General features: G+C 37.7%; 1 protein-coding gene across 1 annotated transcript in view; it reads right to left on the bottom strand.

The window, feature by feature from the left end:
- Positions 1-15,381, bottom strand: part of LOC581063 (melanotransferrin) — a 39,198-nt gene extending 23,817 nt beyond the window's left edge. The window contains exons 1-3 of the mRNA XM_030982726.1: positions 15,101-15,381; positions 14,479-14,603; positions 1,413-1,533 (exon numbers count right to left, since the gene is read on the bottom strand). Of these exons, the coding sequence (XP_030838586.1) occupies positions 1,413-1,533; positions 14,479-14,603; positions 15,101-15,155 (301 nt within the window). The 5' untranslated portion in view covers positions 15,156-15,381. The remainder of the gene's footprint in view (positions 1-1,412; positions 1,534-14,478; positions 14,604-15,100) is intronic.
- Between the last annotated feature and the right edge of the window lie 9,362 nt (positions 15,382-24,743).

Raw genomic sequence — 24,743 nt, 5'->3', positions numbered from 1 at the left:
TTCATTATTACTTTACACGTCTCACAGAAAAATACATTTATCATGATTAATTGTTAAGCAACTTATGACAATTAATGCACATATCAATTTTGTGATTGTATTTTTCTTTGGCAATTATTGACCAATAGATTATTTGTCTGATCACACTTACATTCATGTTTTAGCAATAGATATATTGATTATACGATTACTAACCAATTTAAATAGCATGTATATTTTCTATATATACGTGTATGAGCCTGTACTTTTTTAAGTCAATCTTGAATTAACTTCAAATGATCTTTGTGATGGAGTTAGTCTAATGCAATTGAGATTAGAATATTCCTATTGGTGGACACTTGCAAATATTGATTATGATATATCAATTTATCCCCCGTTCCTCTATCCGAGTCGATATACCAATAGAAGTCTTGTACTGATAATGATGGCAATCAAATATCTTCAATTTTGTTAGCCTGCATTTTAGATTAGCATGCTAAAATTAACCTGCATAACTTACATATTTCAGCGTTTTTGCAGGCTAACAAAGCAGGTTAATTTTGCATACTAAAAAAGCAGGGCAATTTTGCAGGCTAATTGAGCAGGTTAAAATGATTTTGCAGGCTAAAATAAGCCTGCTTTTAAAATGTACAGGCTAAATTAAGCCTGCCTAATTTGCATATTTCGGCGTTTTTGCAGGTCAGTGCTTGCTAAGGAATTAGCCTGCTTTTTAGCAGCTATGCAGGCTTGATGCAGGCTATAAGCAGGCCTGCCTTTTCGGTAAGGGATGATAACAATCTCAATGTATGGAATTTCATAAGTTGACCTCTGTGACCCTTGACCTTTGACATACGTGCTCCAAAATCTAATCAGATCGTCTTCCTATGGTGATACATACTATCCTTAAGTTTGAAGTTTAAATCTCAAATGGTTCTTGAGATATCGCGCTAACAAACTCAATACAAGGAATTTCATAAGTTGACCTCTGTGACCTGTGACCTTTGACCTACGTACTCCAAAATCTAATCAGATCGTCTTCCTATGGTGATAAATACTATTCCCGAGTCTTAAGTTTAAATCTTAAATGGTTCTTGAGATATTGTGATAACGGTCAAACGGGACGGACGTACGGACGGTCGGATGTACGGACGGACAACCCGAAAACATGATGCCTCCGGCACCACCTTCGGTGGCGGAGGCATAAAAATAGTGAAACAGATCAGCGGAAGTGACCTACATGTACATGTATATCATATCACATCAAAGAGTTGCTGACTTGTGCCTGAACTTCCTTATTATTTAATGGATTCTGCTAAAACTTTCACTCATCTGCTTTTCTAATACTTTTGCTTAAACATCAGGGTGAACTTCCCCTTCAACATGATACAAATGGCATCTTCATTAAACAGAGTGCAGATCAATTGATATATTACCTTGGGCATATGTTTCCTGTACAATGGGAACCAAGCCATACTCCTTTCCTGCTAGATAAACATCCCCTCCATCTAGAGTTATCATGTGAGCTTGGCCGTCTTGAACCTTCATCAAACAATCCTGTATATAATAGCAACAATAATGATAATATTAATAACAATAACACCAACAATAATGGTATCAACAACAATAATAACAACTATAATACAAATAACACCAACAACAACAATATCAATAACAGAATAAAAAATGAAAGAAGAGATATATATTTGTTAACATTCTCTGCATGTACTATACAAACGAATAAAGCAATGCTCACAAGGGATATCATATACAGTAGTTGCCAATTTTGTTTGTGGTTCATTACAACTAACAATTTGGTAACTATCTTAATCTTTGAGGTTATTAATATCAGATTTCCATCATCAAACTGTCACCAAGTTTCTCTTCTTTCTTCTGCTATCAAAACCAATCTGACTTTAGGGTGAACTTCTCCCTTAAATATGCTGGTACTCGTGCGATGATTATTAGATGCATCTAGCTTCCTTTGATTATTTGAGCGGATGATCGCAGACGAACAGATGTTGAATACAACACAGAATGCCAAACTAACACATGTGGGTAGGCAATGATATTCAAACCTCCATTATAATTTCAAAAACATATTCTGAAACAGGAAAAACATCATCTTATCATCTTAACATTGTATAACAACATATTTGCAATAATCATATTTTGGGTGAATGCATGAGTGAAAATGATCTGATTTTGTTTCTCTCATTTTCCTGCTGCTATCAAAGCCAGAATAAGATCCGGTTTGACTTCTCCCATGAATATGCTGGTACTCAATAATGATGATTATTAGATGTACAGTGTACATGTATGTAGCATCCTCAGATCAATAAAGAGGAAATTCACAAACAGGTGTTGAAATCAATAGTTGAATACAACACAGAAGGCCTAATCTAGCAACTGTGTCAGATGTGTCTAGCCAATGGCATTCATACTGTGATTATAATAAAAAACCAGTCATATTCTGAATCTATATAAAAGTACAAAAAAATCAAATAAAAAACAAGGTTTAACTGAAAAATCATGAACTTCTGGTGGAATTTGCGATGCAACTACCCCCCTACTCACAAAAAATCTTCCCTAGAAAAACCATGCTGTAAAGTGTGATATTGAATACTCCACCATACATGCCAACATTTGAAAATCAGAAATCTGTACAAATTATGCTATTTTCAAAAAAAAGAGGAACAATCCTAACTCTCCTATTCAATACTAAAGACAAATTTGTACAGGAAGAGGAACACCTGCATTAAAATGATAATTATCTTCTCCCAAAAAGAGGAATGTTCCTCTTTAATCTGAACAGTTGGCATGTATGCTCCACATGAAACTCTGCATTTTGTTGCCAATGTAAAGCTACAGTCCCATATACGTCCCGGACCGTCCCGGACCATCCCGGACCCCATCCGGGGTGATCCGGGATTCGGTCCGTGTTGACACCGTGTTGGCACCGGGGTGGTCCTGGATGGTCCTGGATGGTCCTGGGCGGTCCGGGAGTCGACCCCGGATGTTTTTGACGGTCAAAAACTGCCGGGGTGGTCCGGGACAATAGTTTGATCCGGGGTGATCCGTGTAGCCACCGTGCTGGGTCCGGGGTCATCCGTGGTGGCGCTGGGGCGGTCCGTGTTGATCCGTGGCAGTCCGGGAGTGAGTTATTGACCGCCCAGGACCATCCAGGACCATCCAGGACCATCCAGGACCATCCAGGACCACCCCGGTGCCAACACGGTGTCAACACGGACCGAATCCCGGATCACCCCGGATGGGCTCCGGGACGGTCCGGGACGTATATGGGACTGTAGCTTTTAAAGCATCACACTTTTTTGAACAAAACATCCCGGACCATCCCAGATCACCCCAGACCATGGTCCGGGATGGTCCGGAGTGGTCCGTGCTCGTCCGTGCTCGTCCGGCTTTATATGGGACTGGGGCTTAAACGCTTGCTCTCAAACTACAGGCACTCTGCTACTTCATCAATTTTTAAACTACTGGTATTCTTTGGTTACCTGTTTGACTTCTTCTTTTGTAATGATTTGTAGATAGATGGTATATCCAAAATGGATTATAATTCAATAAATCATGGTGTGTATCATTACGGCCGGGTATATAGAAGAATAAACACATTAAAGGTAGTTTTCAAAATTGAAGAATGCATTGAAAGAGCATAAATCACCTTGTACAGGCAGCAACCTCATGACCCCTCCTGTTCTAATTTACATTGTTCGACAAGGAATAATATTTTATGGGCAGGGCTGTCAGGCAGTGAGCACATACAATTCAGGAAAGAAGGCCCCTCAAGCTCAATGTAATTTCCCCACAAAAAGATCTCTGCCAAGGAAAACTTTCTGAAACATCATAACAGGAAGGGCACTTTGCCATAATTACGCATGCTTCAGAGCAATATTCTCCAAGGCTATCTGAACAAAACATTCATAAAGGTTGTGTATGCTCTTCTGTTTGCTGCTTCCCCTCCCTAAAGATGAGCTTCATCATTTACTGCTGCCCCTCCCTCCCAGCAGAAAACCATCACAGCCTTTTCGTTAGCTGATTCCCCTCCCTCCTGAAAAATCATGATCATAGTTATACCCGCAAGCTTAACCGGGGTGTCTTAATCATTTAAATCTAAGGCATGAAAAGTGTGAAGAAAGTGCTGAACAGAAAAATGTAACATCATCTTAAACAAACAAGCACTGAAACTCAGGGCAGGAATCCATTAAAGGGACTTGGTAACATTGTTCAGATGAGAGAAAGTGGTGCTATAAGGTAGTGATTTCATCGCTAGATGTACAATTAAAGATAAGCTGAAAATTTAGGTGAAAACAGACCATTATTAATAATATAAATTGGGAAAAACTGATCTGCTTGATTCCTAAATTCTCCAACTATATTATTACAATCTAATTACTTTTTAGGTGAATGTAAATTGTCACAAAGCAATAATTTGGCTCTACATGTACATATCATTCCAGACATTTAAGTGTTGAAAGATCTTTAATAGCGGTGTTCAATAGAATTGCTCCTCTGGTAACTTTTGCCAGAACTCGGCAGATAAATATGGGAAAGGGGAGAGGTGATATTGAATACCAGTAGATAAGAAAGGAAAAAAGTTGTTAATCGCAACCTCCATGAGGAAAGATTTAGGAAGTCCAAGTTGTTGCAAACATCTGTACAAACTTAATAACCCAGGGGAGTCAAAAAAGGGATTCCCCTTTTACTCCCAAAAAGACGAAAAACAGAGATGATACACAGTAGTGGGCTCTCATGGGGAATTTCACACTATTACCCAATATTACATAATGTGTTGTTGGTGCAAGGTGAATATGGACCCATAGCCAAACTCTTAATTTGATACTTCCAACACAATTCTATAAAGCCTTGGGGCCAAGCCTAACTTTTTGTCGCTCTCTGGCTGTGTCGCTACATGTTTATCAGTAGACTGTGCAGTCTGCATAGTCTATTACTTCAGACACTAACCAAATATGGGCTTGCGCCTACTTTGAACATTGCATACAATAATGGCACAAAAAGCCATTTAATTTCCTAAACTCTTTAAAGTGGTTTCACTTTTGGACAGGGTACATGTAGTTAACTTTTATCTTTTCTAAACTCTGAACAAAAAATGTTCATGTGCTGAACAGTTTGCAAATGTGGTTTTGATTCTATTGTGTGGCCATGTTTAGAACCAAATATCACCTCAAAAATACACATATGTGGTGGGTATTGAAAATGATCAGTGGAGTAAGAGAAGCTTCATTTCAAAGAAACAACTCTAAAGTTCTATAGTGATCAGCTAGCTGTGGTTTTGATTCTATTGTGTGGCCATGTTTAAAACCAACTATCACCTCAAAAATACACGTACACTGTACGTGGTGGGTATTGAAAATGATCAGTGGACTAGTCTAGATGTAATCTTAAAAGTCTTCAATTCCTCCCTATTTTCACGGTAGTGAATGAAAATTGCATACAATTTGCGTGCAGATTCTCTTCACTACCGTCACTTTGTGAAAACAGGAACGAATTACAGCATTTACAGTGTGATGAAAAATTCACACATGACTCAATCAATCGCCAAATACGTGAGAAAGCTTGCAAAATGCTTTCCATACAATCCATACAATCTTCACATTGTCTGCATTCGGACAAAAACATGCTTCAACTATTAAAGCACATTCTTTTGTGTTGGGATGCAAACTGAAAATGATCAGTGGCAAAAGAGGTCTTCAAAAGCTTCGGTTACAGCTTGCATGGGTGCGATGAATACTTCATTTAGGAGGTGAAAAAAGTACTTGTAAAATATTTGGCAAGGGTATCCAAAAGGAACTTTCCCATCTCTATATTTTCTCAAATTTACTTCCTTTTTGCACATATCAAAGTTGTGACCTCCAAGAACAAATTGATTTCGGGGAAGAGGGAGGAAATGAGCCAACAACGAAACAATGGCAACAGTTTCACAAAGCAAACAATAAATCTTTATCTCTTGAAATCACCTTTAACAATTCCATCTTGGTAATATTTGCACAAACTATATGCCTATACGGCTATGCTTGGTACATAAACCAGAAGACAATACTAAGTTTTAGAGGAGCCAAACAGAGATTTCTATTACATCTATTTTCTCTCACCTTTACTATCACTTTTAACCGTGACTGCTTATTTCTAGAACCTAACCAAATAAATCAAAATCAGGCTATACAGACCCACACAAAAGTGACTCAATAGCTCTGTTCACTCAGTTCCATTACACTTTTAGACTTTACTGTAAGTTTGTGAAAGCTCAAAATGTAAAACAAACGCCTAACAACGATGCAGGTTCACATAACACCAAAACAACAACTGCTCAAGGTTTGAAGCTACGAGACAGGCAAACAATCATTTAACTTCATGGAGAAGCTGGCAAAAGTTCAAAGCTCTTCTGCATGTACATGGCACATCACTTTGAGCCACCCCCTCCCTCTACTGTATGTTAACAACAAGTGCATCTACGAAGGTTAACTAAGGTTTATGTAGACTACATAAACCTTAGCTACAAGTTAACCTACGTACAAGTTTAAAAACACCAGCTAACTTAATGGCTTAGGTTTTATGCGAACCTAGCCTTTTAGCTAATCATTTCTGCTGACCATGTTTTCAACAATCCAAGGTCATACAAAGTCATAAAACTTTAATCCAATGAGCTATGGGAAGTCCATTTAAACATTGAGCAATAAAAATGAGAAAACACAAAAAAGGGGCTTTCCCTTTCTCTACCCTCCACATCCTACTTTCAATAACAGAGACACAAGTGACCTTTCTGATCTTTGCTAGGATGTGTAGCAACTGACAGCAGGTAAGCTTAAAGGTAGTCTGCAAGCACAAACCCTGGTCAGTCGTAAAAGTGAGTCTGCACTAGTGCTGTAACATCACGGATATCTCCAATTCCGTTTAACCGCCAGTCAAAACCGGACGGTTTTCGGTTAAACGATTTAAAAAAAAAATATTAAAAAAAAAAAAAAAAAAAATGTTTTTTTTTTTTTTTTTTTTTTTACCGACTCTGTCGGCAACTTTCATTTAACTGCGAGGTGCATTTAAAGGGGCCGATTTGTGCTTGTGAACTTGTCACAAATAATAGTAATTATATACCTCACTTAAGAAATCCAGCCATCTGATTGGTCGAATTGCATTCATAAACTTCAACTGTTCCTGTAAAATTCCCGGTAACCATGCTTAAAACATTTCAATATTTTTAATAACCATGGTTATTAAAAAAATAGGTCAGTCTCCATGGTTACCCCATAGGTTTACATGTTAAAAAATGGTTTGAGCGATGGAGGATACCATACGTGTGCGAAAAATTGGTCGGCAATTTCAATACAATTGAATCTCGATCGATCTTACCGACAATTTTATCTTGCATTGTTGACATGAAGACGAAAATAAACTCTCAAAAACAAAAAAACAACATCTGCCGATAGATCTTGATCTAAGTTCGTGCCAATATGCATTGCAAAAGTAAAAGAAGGGTCCGTTTCATGGAGCTTTTGCGAAGCATCGCTCACGCGGAGCCGTTTTCAATCCATTTTAATGTATATATTGGAGAAAACTGCCAAGCATGTTAACGGCGCGCGATAGCCGAGTGGTCTAAGCGTTGGTTTTCGATACACCTCTTGTTGTACGCAAGAGTTCGAATCCCGTCATCGACAAAAATGTAAATTATTTTTTATTTTTTATTTTTTAGTCTATTTTTTTTTTGGCATATAAAAGTATTAATGACTGCTTTAATATTCGAGAAATAGTTGTTTTCATACGCTCTCGGGAAGGTTAGAATTGGGCTATTCCCCTCGGCAAGCCTCGGGGAATAGCACAATTCTAACCTTCCCTTGAGCGTAATAAAACAACTATTTCTCTCAAAGCAGTCATTAATACTATACAATGTTGTTTTTAGAAGAATGTGTAAGATCATTAATATAAATTAAAAACAGTAGAGGACCTAGGACAGAACCTTGTGTAAAAGTTGGATGAATTATTATTATAAACTACATATTGAGATGATGAGATCTATTACAAAGATTACTTTCAAACCAAGATGACAGACAAATTGGAGTGTTGTTCTAGTTTTAGAGTGGTGAGTCAACACACAGATTACTGAGCTGGGAGACATTGCCAGGCATAGTGCCAGGTGGAGGGGCATAAATCGAAACTTTAAAAAAATAAATAAAAAAAAAAATTAAAAAAAAAAAAAAAATCGGGAAAACGAAACCGTCCAATTGAAAACGGAATCCGCCATGGGCGGTCGGATACCGGACGGTTAAACGTTTGACTACAGCACTAGTCTGCACTATAAGACTACCATAGGCCATGTACTGTAGCTGCTCCTGACACCCAGTAGGTAGCCGGGCTAGACTGTTCTCAAGGCACAACGATTTTTTGATTAAGTGTTAAATTAGGGTCTGTGCCTGCAGACTAGCTTAAAGGTAACAGTCATGGGTTAAAGGTACTATGTCCCATTGCAGGCCCCCAAAATGAAAAGGTAAAGTTCCAACTGCATTAGAAAGGCAATAACAATTTAGAACTTCCCTCAAGATGAAGGGCTTGAAAATGGCTTTTAGTGTAAAAATACAGCCATTAGTTGTCATATCGACTTGAGTGATTGCAATCACCCTTGTAATAGTCTGATTTTCAGACCCTTTTAAAATGGTCATAAGTTTTGTGCTGCACATAGATTAGATCAATTTTGGCCATTACTAATACAAGTAGTGGGTTATTGATGTAGACAAATGTTCTTGTACCTGTGTACAGCTCATTTTATGTATACATGTACATTTCATTGCCAAAGAAAAAAGATGTCAGCCAGTCACTCAATAGTGCCTGACAGTAAAGTCTAGAAGGTAAACAGGTTTCCTTGCATGTTTTGAATACTACGACACTGCTAATGTTTAAATTTCACAGCTAGGACAGACATGACATATTAATACCTGCAAAGTTCTACAGAATTTGATGTTGGCTGCAACAGGAACATAGTATCTTTAAAGTCTGCAGGTAAGAGCCCTAAATTAAGACTCAACATTTTTTTGGGGGGTCCAGACTCCAGACGTAGATTCTGGGTGCTCATGTGTCCCAGGCACCTGTTGGAGCCGAGTCCTGCCAAACCCAAACTATAGCCCTACATGTATATCTTTGATGAAATAAAGACCAGAGCAATTGTCGCTGGAGCAAATGTTTATAGGTAGCTCTAGATTCATGTCTGAGAAAGAGGCATTGAAAATTAGAGCTCCAACATCCTGGAGAAGAAATAAATCAAATCTCTGTCAGGATTAGCCCAGGAAGTGTCTGTTTTTTGTCATAAATACAGTAAACGACTAAATTCTTCATACCTTTACCAAGTTTTCTCTTTTTGTTCTCTCCATTGATTTGTCTAGATTTATGTTTTTGAGAATGCGACATATTCAAGCTCACATTTAAAAGTATTCATCAAAGATCCTAATTCAACCAGTCCATCTTTCCTTCTAGAGTTGCAAACAATACTAATAATTTATATATAAGAATGAGACACATACAATGACCTTTTAGCACTTTCACATGCCATTTCACTTCATAAAATGTTATGCTATGCTGGGATATTCTAACCCATAGCAAGCAGGGTTGCAGCCAGAAGTAAATCATGTCTATTAGTTATAAAAAGTAGGCCTATGTGTACACAGCATTGGAGTTCTTACGATGACACTCAATATCGCACTTTATATAAATCAGTTCAGAATAAATTAACGAGCCAAGGTCTAGGGCCAACAGGGCCCTCAATATCTTCATCTTGCCCTTCTAGCGTCTTTCTCCCACTTGCAATGTACATGTCATGAAACTCATGATCCCTTTTTTATCAATAGATCTGTTGGGCACGCAGTCTCCCCCTAAAACAAATATCTTTGGTTTTAAGGTGCTTAGGCTGATAACATGGTTACAATTAGGATCGAATAAAGAGAATGGAAGTTTGCTTGTCTTTCTCCTATCTGCGATGTCATTCTTACATCATACCTTGGTTTTAAGGTTCTAAAATAAAATGATTACAATCCAACAAAGAGAATGGAAGTTTGCATGTCTTTCTCCTATCTGCGATGTCATTCTTACATCATACCTTGATTTTAAGGTTCTAAAATAAAATGGTTAAAAAATCGAACAAAGAGAATGGAAGTTTGCTTGTCTTTCTCCTATCTGCGATGTCATTCTTACATCATACCTCGGTTTTAAGGTACTTAGTCTGATTAAATGGTCAAAATTGAACAAAAGGCCTGTCCTCATCAGTCCGATTTGGCCAAATAGCCTGCTATTTCTGAATCAGGAAATTAGCCCGATCACGAAATAGCGGGCTATTTGGCAGGTGAAGACGCAAAAAGCAGGTAATTTGCTCGGGAAATCTTCCCAAGATATCTTGAGCTGGTTTGTAAAATAATGAAAGTTTTCCTGTCTTTCTCCTGTCTGTGATGTCATTCTTACATCATACCTCGGTTTTAAGATTTTTAGGAAAAAATGGTTACAATAAAAAAAAAGTGAATGGAAGTTTGCCCATTTAATTTCTCCTATCTGCGATATCATTCTAACATCAGACATGGTGGCTGACCAGTGCATTATCTATTTTGTTTTGATGGAAAATGCAGATTTTAACAAATGATGATGATAAATTGAGTAAGAGATAGTCAAAGTACAATTTTTCAAAAGGCTACAGCACTAGAGCCCTACAGGGGTTAACAATCTTTTATTTGATAAGTGTGTTAATATTCAACAAAGACCAGTCTCTTCTTACTGTGTATTTGATATTCTCATTATCAAAGATAAGATTCTATTGTGAGTAAGTTAATACCCAGCAACGTTTATCAGCTTAATACCTCATCCTGTTTGTCTTGCTATCTTGCCATTTGTTTCAAACTTGGAAATCTTCACATGGGACCTATCTTCGATTTGTATAATCTGTCTGTCTGTATTTGGCCTAGGCAGGCTTTGTTCATGTGGCTCCATTGCACTTTGAACAGGGAAGGTAGGGTCTACGTGTGGACGATAGGTGTTTGGGGGGGGGGGGGGGGCAAAAGAATACTCCAAAATGAAAAGAACTACCGGTAAGTAAATCTTACGAATTCAGATATTCATTGTAACCAGAAAGTACACAAGGCTAAATTCTATTGTAAAATTCAGGACGAGAACAGAGCATAAAACTACATAACAAGTTTAATTCTTAGAAGTGCTTGGGTTTCTCATTGTTAATTCATATAGAAACCTGTATTAATTTTTTTTTTTAACCACACCTCATAATCAACCCAATAAATATCTACATGTACAAGGTTACGATGTAGAGTATCTCCTTCCAAGATGTCACTGACTTGCATTCAATGCAACCTTGCAACGTATGATATTTTTCCTTCAGCCTCTAGACATACAGTTAGAATGTAATTATTATTATTCATACCATAACCAAGTTTTGTAATTTTGTAAGTATGTGCAAAATTGATATCGTCCGATTTACATTTCTTGAAAATGTGAGATATTAAAATAATTAAAGCTACATCGTAAGTTTTTTCACGATGAAAAAAAAATGCGGGGGCCTCGGGGCGAATTAGCCCCTGAAATGCCCAAAGAGCCCCCAAAATTTGCATAGAGTTCAATGCAAAAAAAAATTAAAGAGTGTTTTTTCATGCAAGCAAACTTGAAAAGTAGCTCCCCAATACATATTTTCCCCTGGTTATTCATCAAAGACCCTAATTCAACCAGTCCACATGTCATGCTTGAATAAAGAAAAACAGAAGAAAGAACCCATAGAAATTACAAGGGTATGAATGATTTAGTTGGTTAAATGTAGTTATATCTAATCTGCACCTCCCACATTTAAAAACAAAACGGTCAATTTTTTTTAATTTTTTTTTTTAAATGAGATGGTCTCTAAAATGTCCAAAATGCTTCATTCATATCAACTGGCGACAGTGCACCCCCTCCCCCCCCCCCCACCAAGTACCTTTCTACATGTATTCCTTTTCAAATAAAAATTGTGCCTCCCTCTTCCTTTTAATCTCTAATTATATGCATATTACTCTATCTCTCTCTCCCTCACTCTATCTCTATTATATCTGCCCCTCTTTCTTGAGCCTTTACTGTTCACACATTGCCCCTACCTATTTCACTTGTTTCTCCTATTTTCCATCTCATCCACTTTTGCCTTCTCCTTTTCTATCTCCCTCTCTAATAATAACCTTTGTCCTCACTCTTTCCCTCCAGCTTTCTTTCTTTCTCTCTCTCTCTCTCTCTCTCTCTCTCTCTCTCTCTCTCTCTCTCTCTCTCTCTCTCTCTCGCCTCTCTGCCCCCCCCCCCCCTCTCTGTCCTCTCTCTTCTCTGCGGCCCCAAGATGTCACATCGATCTAGATCTAACACTGCTTTTCGTTTCACATATTGATCACACATGTACACTGTATGGTCACTAGAAACACCCCCAACGCTGGTTTGAACTAGAACTCTAGCTAGGTGTTCAAAAAGATAACAATTTAAACACAAAACGGGGGAGAACAATCAATCCTTGTCCAGATCCCCCCCCCCCTCCCCTCCCTCCTCCACTAGGTGCAACAGATAGTGCATTGTCTATCTCACAGTAATGTTTTGGAACTGGAACTCTAGGTGTTCATTACAAAATTGAAGAAAAGAAAGGAAGATAACAATTCAAACACAAAACAAGGGGGAACAATCACTAGGCGACCACAAATTGTGCAATATCTTAAACTATCAAGTATGTTTTAGGGTCAAAGTCCCATCTATACAGGCGTACGTGTACATGTCTGTTGAGTAAATGGAGGACTCATAATAGTTAATACACATCAGTATGTTAATATTATTAACTAGTGCTGTAGTCAAAGGTTTAACCGTCCGGTATCCGACCGCCCATGGCGGATTCCGTTTTCAATTGGACGGTTTCGTTTTCCCGTTTTTTTTTTTTTTTTTTTTTTTAATAATTTTTTTTTTTTTTTTTTTTTTTTTTTTTTTTTAAGTTTCGATTTATGCCCCTCCACCTGGCACTATGCCTGGCAATGTCTCCCAGCTCAGTAATCGGTGTGATGACTTACCATTTGGAAACTAGAACAACACTCCAATTTGTCTGTCATCTTGGTTTGAAAGTAATCTTTGTAATAGATCTCAATATATATTCATCCAAGTTTAACACATGGTGTACCACAAGGTTCTATCCTAGGTCCTCTACTGTTTTTAATTTACTTTAATGATCTTACACATTATTCTAAAACGACATTGTTACTATTATTTGTGACTAGTTCACAAGCCCAAATCGGCGCCTTCAGTTAAATCACCTTCCTGATTTTTCACACGGCCAAAAAAAAAAAAAAAAAAAAAAAATTTTTTTTTTTTTTTTTTTTTTTTTTTTTTTTTTTAATAATCGTTTAACCGAAAACCGTCCGGTTTTGACAGGCGGTTAAACGGAATTGGAGATATCCGTGATGTTACAGCACTATTATTAACAAACGTGCTTTTTTTTTAGAAATGTACTGTAACAAACCAAAGATGATCTGAAAATTTACTGCATACAATACATGCATTAAACCAATGACAGACTTTTCTGTGAGAATTAGAGCATCTGTTTAAATGTATACCCCTATATGAATTAAGGGTCTTGAATTTCAAACAATTTACAGGGTTTTCGAAACGAGGACGTCCCCTTTTTTGGAGTGGTCGTCAAAGCGAAGGTACAGTTCTTATGAGAGGCCTCGCTACCCTCTCACACACACATGCACCCATGCTGGTACAGAGTACAAGCAGGCACACATGCTTGCGCAATTTGCTAATAACTCAAAGACAGCCATTTTGGCCAAGGGAGGGGTGGGGTCGGGTCAAAGGTGACTGATGACTACCGGTACATACGTTATTGAACGAAAACCACATTTTGGCATAGATAAATTGGTATTTCTGCACATTTAATGGGCTTTGACCTACATACTCTTAAATCATTCTCAGACTGCATTTTGATACCATGTACCTTCATATAAAACTTCATACAACTACAGTTATCGAACAGAAACCAAATTTTTACATAATTAGATCTAGTTCTTCTTCATATTTAACGAGCTATGACCTTTGATCTATATACTTTGTAATTAAAGGCCCACTGCACTACTTGTAGCTACTTGCGCCATCTATATAACAAACCATGCCTAATCGGTGACCATTGGTCCCCCATGATCCTCTTTTTCTTATGTTAACTGAGAGCTGAGTTGATGAGAGAACCACCTGTCCAGTGACCTTGCAGGGCAGTCTAATCCCTCCTGTAAACTATGGCAGATACGCTTTAAACAAATAGTTTCATTTTCTTCCTCCTCTTCCTACTTCTTCTTCTTCAACTGTTTAAAAAGTTATTTGAATGTGTAAAAGTAGTTCTCCCAAGCCAAATCTCTGCTAGCTGCTGTCCTACAGTTTATTGGACCCAAACTTCAAGTTTCCTTGCATATTTTGAATACTACCAACTTCAAGTAGGCTACTTACCGAAATACCAGAACCAGCTACACAGACAACCTCGGGAGACAGACTTTGGGCACTGAATGCCGTTCTCATGGCAACACACTTCTGTTCCTCGTGAGTGGAGGAAGTGCACCATCTCATCTGAGTTGCTGCAAAGAAGAAATAAAAGATAAATGAAAAGAATGGTAATTTACAAGTCATGTGTATTTTCAAACAAATACTAAAACAAATGTTACTAGATCTAGACCTACTAGCAAAGTAGCATATTATTAGACTAGCAAGGGAGATTGTGTTTATAAGTGTAAGGAAACCCTTTGTTTCAAGCAGGGCAGTAGTACATAAGACACACATAATTGCACAAATTCTTTCACCCTCTGTCAGTTTCTTTTAGTAGTTTTATGTATAGACCTCTAGACTCTAAACTTCCATTTAGGTTCATATTATGTTTGTACATGTATATATCTCCGGATATAATGCCCTATCTGTCATGTTAATGTTATCATAACTTTTCACATTATGTCATCTCGGAAATAGATCTATCGAAATATGGAAGAAAGAATCTTTAAAAAATAAAAGGAGTCTATTCAAATGATGGAGGTGCAACTATAATAGTGAAGTCATGAAGTGTCGTGTCTAGTCTACTTACTTGCTGCTAAAGCAGTTGAAACTATTGTCAGGAGACAAAAGACGATGGTCTTCATGTTGATCGTGTTCAGTTCAGCAAGGACCAAGATTCAGAGACGTTCTTACTTCTTCAATTGAAGTTCAAGCAGCACTCAATGCCAATGATACCAGAGCAGAAAAATGGAATGAGATTGTGTGGTCGAGTATATCTAAGGTGTGGCGAGCACATGCCCGAAATCCATGTGGTTTTATAGCGCGGCTAGCTAGCTCCGTTCGTTCACGTTCGTGGAGCGTGGTGCGTGCACGGCCTTTGTTTTCTTTTCTTTTGAATGTTTGTGGAGCAGGCATTGTGTGGGCGTGGTTGAGAGACTGGCTGGCCAGCAAATTCATACCTGGATCAAGCGCCCAGGGCAGCATTTTACGACATCCTACCTGCTAAGTGCTACGCGTTCGAAGTTGTGTGAAAATAGAATGGAGGGGAAAAAAAGGGGCGAGGGGAGAGATCAAGGAAAGGATAAAGACATAGAACGTGAGATAATTAATATAAGGATACATATTGCTCGAAAAGGATTAACCTATTATGTGAATCAGTAAAGTGGGGACGAAATCATTATAGTTTTGAATAAAATCTGTTGGAAGAGCTAGCTAGGTTATCTGAAAATGCTTTGGATCAGATCTGCTTACAGCAGGCGCGTACGCAGGGGGGGGGGGGGTGTTTGGGGGGTTAAACACCCCCCCTTTGGTATTTTTACATGTGTAAACCCCCCTAAAAAAAACCTAAACCCCCCCCCCCCCCCCCTTTGGATTTTTTTTTTTTTTTTTTTTTTATTAAAAAAAAAAAAAAAAAAAAATTACCTCCATGGCTGACCTAAGAAAGGTGACCTTACCCCCCCCCCCCCCCAACGGAGCAAAATGTCAAATTTTCAAATTTTGAGACCAAAAAAAAAAAAAAAGTGTCCTCTTACCCCCCCCCCCCCCCCCCCCCCCCCCCCCCCCCCCCACTGAGCGACTTTTTGGCCGGCGCAATTTTCAAATTTTCCTGAGTCGTTGCGAAATTTTGGAACCGATTTTAAAACCCCCCCCCCCCCCCCCCCTTGAAAAATTCTGCGTACGCCACTGGCTTACAGGCTACAGCACAGAAGAAAAAGAAATATAGGAGTTAAACATACGGGGAAATTAGAAAGAAGAGAATGTGTGTCCTTTTTTTCCTTAGAATAAAAAATTTCCCCAGAGGAGTAGAAACTTCTTCTTTTTAAAAAGCTTTTTTGCCTTTATTCAGATCTTCATAATTATACAAAATGATGAATAGGAACACAATTGTTTGAGTATAAACATACATGTAGTACATTGTCTCATACATTATAAACACAGACATATTTAAAAAATATTTTCCATTTGTATCCAAACTAATAAAATACACATTCAAAACTAGTGTACAGAATGTGCTCCAATTCCTTTAAAAGGAAAAGGTGACGGTAATACTTGGATACAACATTATACAAAGGAACAATTTTTACAACATAATAAGCAAATTAATTAGTTCAATATAAATTAAGCAATCTGAACAAAGATTTTCATATATAAACAAAAAGTATAAGGTGAAGGTGCTGCTTCATAATCCATGATAACAAAATTTGTTATATTTACATATAATGATATGGTGCATTTTTCATTATAACTATATAAGGGTCTTGTATCAGTGGCGGTCTTTAACCATACCGTTATTTAAAAAAAATAAAAATATATAATATATAAAAAACAAGCAAACACGATAGCAGATAAGTGTCCGGATCGATGAGAAAGTGAGGGAGTGAACAGGAAACAGGAATTACAATATATATACAATCTGTTCCCCTGCCTTAAGGGGTAAAATGTTCCCATTTTTGATAATGTATTGGCAGTTTGTCCTTTAATTTTGCTTTTTCATGTTCAACTTTTGTTGAGTTCTCTACAGCCTTACATATTTCTTTACTAGTTGGGAACAGGGGGGGGGGTGGACAGCGCCCCCCCCCCCACTTGTTCAAGTACCCCCAATGTGCCCCTACTTTTTCAAAGGAAAAGTACCGCTTTAACTTTGTAAGAAGTGTCCCTTTTTACATAGAAAAAGTGCCCCTTCCCCCTTTTACCTCAGATGAGTGACCCTTATATTTTGACACGTTCCCTAGACAAGTTCCCATTTTCCTTTGCAATAAGTGTCCATTTTCAATTCTCATGAATGCCCTTTTTAGTCTCTAGTACTAGTGCCCCTTCCCTATTAATAACTTCCTCTTTTTAACTCGGATAAGCGCAACTTTTATTTTCACACTCCCTTCGTCTTTCAAATAATTACCCCTTTTCTCTATGGTAAGTGCCCCCGTTTTAAAAAAGAGACCCTTCATTTCTCATAAGTGTCCCTTTACATCTCTGGTAAATGACCCTTTCATTTCAGCTGAGTGCACACTTCACCTCCGATAATTGCCCCTATTCAAATCTGATACACTGTCGCTCACACAACCGGGAGGTCGTGGGTTCGAACCACGGCCGCGTCATACCAAAAGACGTTAAAAGATGGGAGTTGTTGCTACCTTGTTTGGCGTTCAACAATAAGGGATAGAGCAACGTCGATCTGGCGCTGCTCAGTGGCTGCCGGGCTCACGATCAATTGGGCAAAAAGAATTTCCGTTTCGGTTTAATTAAATTTGGAGTGGACTATTAGGCTATTATTATTATTATTATTATTATTATTATTATTATTATTATAGGTGGAAAACACAGAAAATGCAATCATTTTTCAATAATTTATTGCATTTTACCCCGGTTCCCAACATAAAAAAATCCTCTGTGTGCCCATGCCTTGAGCCATAATGCATGGCCATCCAGAGGATTTGTTTATGTTGGGGACCGGGGTAAAAATTATTGAACATTTATTGCATTTTCTGTTTTTTTAAATTTATTTATGGAAACTGTCCCCTACCCTAGCCCCCGCTGCGTACAGTCATGGTTCAGTGACAAAGCAATGGCCTAGTAACTGTGAGGTCTCAGGATCATAACCGTGTCGATGTGCTATATAAGTGCCCTTTTGTGGGGCATTAATCCTCATTAATGTCATTTATGACTTAAGGGCGTAGGTCCCCTATTTGATAAGCATAGAAGCATACACATGCTTTAGCAGTCACGCAAAACATACGTTGTCAAAACATGAGAATGTATACTATTTTCTAGATCTATTATTTTTAGATTATTTTTAAAATAATTTCATAAATTGGGGTAAAACAAAAATATTACACCTATATGAGCGACAGTGTATATAGATTTTCATTCACTTTGACAAGTGCCCCTTGCCCCCTGATAAGTGCTCTTATTATCTCTGATGAGTTCCCCTTTTCACCTCTAATAACTGCCCCCTTTATTTTGACATGTGCCCCTTTCAATTCTAATAAATGCCCATTCCCCTTCTCATAATATCCCATTTTCATCTGGTCTGATAAGTCTCCGTTTATTTTAACATGTGTCTCTTGTGAATAAGAGCCGCATTCCCTGTCTCACAAAAGCCCTCCTTTCACCTCTGATAAATGCTTCTATTCTTTCAAAAATTCACATTTTCCTTTAATATAAGTGCTCATTTTTTAATTCTCGTAAGCGCCCCTTTTCATATCTGGTCAGTGCCCCTTTTCAAGTGCGAGAAGTGTCCCTTTTCACCTCTCATAAATTCCCTTTTAACAATGATATGTGTCCCTTTCCTTTCTAATAAGGGACCTATCCCCTTTTGATATATTCTCCTGTTCACCTCTTATAAACGTCATTATCATAATCTCATGGGTCCGTCGACAAATGCCCATTTCCCATGCTCAGCATAAGCGTCTTTTTCATGCCTGGTGAGTGCCTCTTTTCAGGTTCAAGAAAAGCCCCATTATCACCTCTGATAATTACCCTTTGTACTTCGACACGTGCTCCTTTTTTTTATTTTTTTATAAGTTTGATAAGTCTTTTGATAAGTCTCCCCTTTTCCTCACATCGTTTAACTTGCCCCTACTTTAAAGCATCTAAGAGCAATCAAAGGTTTTTAATTCAGTCTTTCGTTATGAGAATGTGATTGGGTTTTTCTTCTTTATAAGATGCAAATTTCCGCACTGCGGCGTCGCAAATCTTAATTCTTTTCCTCGCTCGCAAATGAATATTCAGACCATCACACCCAACTGCTATCTTGTATGATGTATGAAGAGAAACAAATATTGAAATCATCCCTGATAATGTAATCACAATGTAAGGGTATACCAATGTCTAAAGAATTGTATATCTTCGCTTTGAGGTTTACCTTTGTAGTTGCCCTACTTTTTTGTTTTGATGCCCGCCCTCCCCCCCCCCCCAGTTTGAAAGTCGCTCCCCCTCCCCTGGGTAGATCGCCTCCTGGCCTGATCATCCGCCCCCTCAAATCATTTGACAATAATATAATACTGTAACAGCATGTTTAAACCGGGATGCCGCGCGAGAGATGAGGAAATAGCATTTTAGATAGAGTATAAATGTCTCTTTCCTCACTCGCTTAACTTTGTAACGGGATAGTTTCAGGCAGCGAGGTGCATGATTATCCCTTTTATTTATTGTTCCACTTAAATATCCACAAATTAAAATGACGTATACTAACCATACAGTAATACAATATATAATAGAACAAATGAATTATACAAGTAATGAAATACTGATCAGTATCGTAATCAAATAAGTTTATAGAGGACATTTCAGTTTGAGAATAAGACAAAATATTTTATATTGCTTGATTTAACCATGGACCTAATTACGAGTAGTAGGTCCATGATTTAACTGCAAAGGGAAAAAGGGAGTCTTAAAAGAACTAGGCTTGTTGAGCGAGATTCCAAGTATACTACTAGACCATCATCAGCGTGCATCAAATTGTATTTATTCCTCGCTTGCTTCACTCGTTCGCAATATTTAGAAACAGGATGATTTAAGGAAGTGAAGCGACGGAATATACCTCCATATCTGGGAACTGGGAAACGGGGTGCCCGAATATCGTCATATTCGGGCAGAATGGTGCCTGAATAAACATTATTTATTTATCTTGAAAATCACATTTTTACCACTCTCATTCACTCGCTCGTAACATTTAGAAACGAGAGAATTCTGGGCAACGAGATGCACGAATATCCCCATTATTGTGTATTGAGGTAACCGAATGTATATGTTGTATTCATGCATTCATCAGCGAGGTGCCCGCATAACATCTTAGCAAGTGTAGAAACGCAAAATAACATTTTTACCATAATAAAAGTGCCATTCTATTTTTGACGAGTGCCAGAGTGATGCAAAACGAATCTTCTACGAAGATTTTAGGATTGTGGTGACGCGAACCTTTTTATTTTCGAAAAGGTGCCGTGACTAAAAAAAAAGTTGAGAAATGCTTCCGTATATAGTATGAATCATAGGAATCATATTGGGATTGCGTAACAGCTGCACTGCTAAAGCCAGGGTAATTATGCTGCATTATTGTAGAGCGCTTAGAGCACGGGTGGCCAACCTTTTAAAGCTCGCGGGCCACAACTAATGATTGGCCTAACTTGGCTGGCCGTAGGTAGTCTTCTACACCCTCTCCCCATCACACACACACACACACACATTCAATACATGTACACACCTGCAACTTTGCACACACAAAAACAAGCAAACAAAAAAATCAGGCTTTTTTAGTGTGATTTATGGGGCTGCATCTCATTGAACGCGGTGTAAAGAAAGGGGACTATCCAGTTTACGATTAAGATTCATGAGAAAATTCAATGGCGGGAGAAAAGGGTTGTAATTTTCAAGCCCGGGGGGGGGGGGGGGGGGGGGGGGGGGGGTCACTTAGATTTGGTTTGGTCGGAGATGTGCCGCTCAAGCCTCGAAACCCCTACCCATTTTAAAGGGTCGTTTAAGGGGATTTTTCTCGAAATAAGCCCCATTTTCTCACAATTTTGGGGTTTCTTTCGGAATTTTGGAAATTTTTGTCAAAATAAGGGACCCATGTTTAATTTTTTTGTGTGTTTTGTGTGAAAAAGTCACCCATTAGAGCGGCACAACCCCATATGTCTTAATCCCCCGGGGTTTAAATACAAGTATGGAATTTCAAACATATTTCTCGGTTCACAACATTTTGTATAATAATAATAATAATAATTAACAACATTTGTATAGCGCTTATCACAAAATATGTTTCTAAGCGCTTAAGAAAAATAGAAAGAGAAGGAATTACAGCCAAATATTAAGTTATACATAATAGATAGTGGACAATCGAGGGGGCTGCATATGCAAATGAAAAAGGCTATTTAACAAAAAAGTAGGTTTTTAACATGGATTTGAATTTGTCTGTTGAATCTGCTTGTTTTATACATTGAGGTAAATTGTTCCAGAGTTGAGGGGATGCTGCATAAAAAGTTCGGGAACCATAAGTTTGTATATTTACAAACGTTATTGTGTGCGGAATTACAAACTGAAATTTACATGGAGAGTGATGTTAATGTCGTTAATGTAATGTTATGAGAGGAAAAGTTGAAGAGTTTTGTATCAACCAAGTAACGAGTCAATATGTTGTGAATGATGAAAACAAATTATGGAAATAGAGATAGTTGTGTGTAAATGTTTTACCCTATTTCATCGCTGCTATGCGGGCCGCATTTCATTTATGAGCTATTTTGTATAATTACTTTTTCAATGCTCCGCGGGCCGCACCAGAAGAGCTCGAGGGCCGCGGGTTGGCCACCCGTGGCTTAGAGACTTCTGATAAAGTAAGTGTTAGGCGCTATACAAGCAAATATAATTATAATTATTACGTCGTTTTGATGTAAGCACATTATTGCCTATATGATTGATTTCTTGAAAGTAGTTGCTATCATGTTATCTTAAATAATTGTAGGAGAAGAAAGACTAGCATTCAGTTGAAATACCATTTTTATGGAACAGTACAATAGTCACACAATACAGTATACGTTCTTGTTTTTATACCCCCCCCCCCCGTTCCTCCCTCTCTCTCTCTCTCTCTTTCTTTCTCTACCCGTTTCTCTTTTACTCTCTTTCCAGGCACGTAGCCAGAGTTTGATGTTGGGGGGGGGGGGGGGGAGGCACATTCATGTAATCGATCGACGTCCTGGGGAGGGGTCTAAAAAAGTTCAACCGATCTTGGAAATGTTTTGGGAGCATGTGCCCCCCCCCGTAGCTACGTGCCTGTCTCTTTCTCTCTCTAAGAATAGGCATAAAGACCGATATGTTATTGAAGATCTACTTTGTTTGGTTTTGGTATTAGTATGAATATTAGTATCTATTTAAACAAAATTCACATGGCAGCCCAGGGGCTCGATTACATGGAGTTTACAAGGTAAAGACAACATTTTTACAAATTATATATCATAATCATACAATTTTATTTTTGTATATTCACCGAGCATAACCTAGTTATAATGCACAAGGCAAGTAATCGCGGGATTTCCAATTCAGTGTGCCTTTCAGAAGATATTTTTCATGGGGAATTAACTTTAAATCTGTTAAATCCCAGAAAAAACGAAACCGAGAAGTGTCGATGTTCTATTATAACTTAATCACAACTATAATTAGTGAATGATACATATTTGGAAAGCTTATAGTCTCCTCTTTCATGTGATGCTACTCAGATAATGCATACTTCACGCATGAGCGATTAAAAGCAATTTGAAGGAAGGAAACCGAAAAGACATTTGGCGGGCGGTATCTGAATTTCGAAGAAAAATTCACATTTCTAGAAAGTTGAGTTTCTGCCCTTTCATATGACACCTCAATCAGGAAAAATGAGCGAGGAATGACAAAGTTCTGTTTGTTTAAAGTAGTGCTTGCATTTCCATAATTTTATTAAACGAATTCGTTTTCACTGGCTGCCTGCCGTATCAATAAACGAAATTAACAAAAAACTTAACTCCGTTTCGTTGACAATCAGCCGTAGACGAGAGTCTTCATGCATGGCTGATTGTCAACGAAACGGAGTTAAGTCTTTTGTCAAATCTGCTTTTTGCTACGGCAGGCACCCAGTGAAAACGAATTCGTTTGTTAAAATTATGAAAATGTAAGGGCTACTTTAAACAGACATAACTTTGTTATTCCTGGCTCATTTTTCTTGATTGAGGTATCATATGAAAGAGCAGAAAATGAACTTTCTAGAGATACGAATTTTTCTTTGAAATTCAGATACCGCCCGCCAAATTACTTTTGGGTTTCCTTCCTTCAAATTGCTTTTAATCACTCATGCGTAAAATATGCATCACATGAGTAGCATCAACTGAAAGAGGAGACTCTAAGCTTTCCAAATATGTATCATTCATTAATGGTTGTGATTAAGTTATGATAAAACATCGATACTTCTCGGTTTCGTTTTTTCTGGGACGCACTGTATATCCGCCAGATAAGCACTGTATAAATTATCTTTTAATATATACATGTACATGACCACATTATCTCTTATTCATTCTACCTCCAATGTTTCAGACTGTTTTCAAAACAATATCATGTTTGTCGATCATAGTTCTATGTAGCTTGATGTCTCATGGTAATTTAATCAATCTAAGCAACAATTTTTGAATTTTAGCGACAATCGTTCGCCATTGCTGCTCTTTAATACTATTATGACGTGCAGTAACAAATTGAAATTTCAGAACTCATGATAAATTCAATTAACATTTGATTCTACTTGGTTGATTCTATTGTTCGGATTATTTAGCAGAACGAGATAGAAATTGACATTCTCATGGCTAACGACTTTGCGTTCGTAGTTGTTTATCGTCTCTACAATGCTATTTGAACAATATTTGGTGACAAAAGAAAAAAATAGTTGATTCTACTTGGTTGATAGAAATTGACATTCTCATGGCTAACGACTTTGCGTTCGTAGTTGTTCATCGTCTCTACAATGCTATTTGAACAATATTTGGTGACAAAAGACGGCATTTCTATGTAGCGTCAAAGGCCATCAAATAACAAAAACATGGCACATGAAAAGATCCTCAGTACTGGGTCTGATTTAAAGAAAACTTAATTTGAACCCAGCCATATTCTGTCTCTCTCTCTCTCGCTCTCGTTTGTCATTGCCTTCATTTTCCTCGCTTACTTTATTCTTACCACGGAATATGTAATGTTTATGCACGTGTATGCCTCACTCATTGAGAATATACTCACTAATATCGCTGAAATGATTCTTCTCCTTCCCCTTCTTCTTCATCTTCTACTTCCTAGTAGTAGTAGTTGGAGTAGTAATAGCAGCAGTATCATTATAATCATTGTTATATTTATAATTATAGTAAATATCGTAATTATAATCATTATTAAAAAGCTTATTTTGTACTATCATTCTTATAGTTATTTGTATGCTTCTTCTTCTCCTCATAATTATCGTATACACGATAAGTCATGTGCCAAGAATTTATTGCTATGATACATTCAAGATGTCTATCAAAACTGTCAATTCGTTGCTGAAATAATCAAGCCAAAAGAAGAAACATTAGAATTTCTATTTTAAATTGAAATAAATTATATAGGAGAAATGAATAGAGAATACAATCATGATTTTGGAACTAGGGGATTATTATGGACATAATGCACTTGTTTACATGACCAAATTATCTCTTATTCATTCTACCTCCAATGTTTTCAGACTGTTTTCAAAACAATATCAT

This window comes from Strongylocentrotus purpuratus, unplaced genomic scaffold (genome assembly GCF_000002235.5).
Source record: "Strongylocentrotus purpuratus isolate Spur 01 unplaced genomic scaffold, Spur_5.0 spur5_scaffold_13, whole genome shotgun sequence".
NCBI classification, from domain to species: Eukaryota; Metazoa; Echinodermata; class Echinoidea; order Camarodonta; family Strongylocentrotidae; genus Strongylocentrotus; species Strongylocentrotus purpuratus.
The sequence above is the reverse complement of the archived record's forward strand: the minus strand, read 5'-3'. Positions and strand labels throughout refer to the sequence as shown.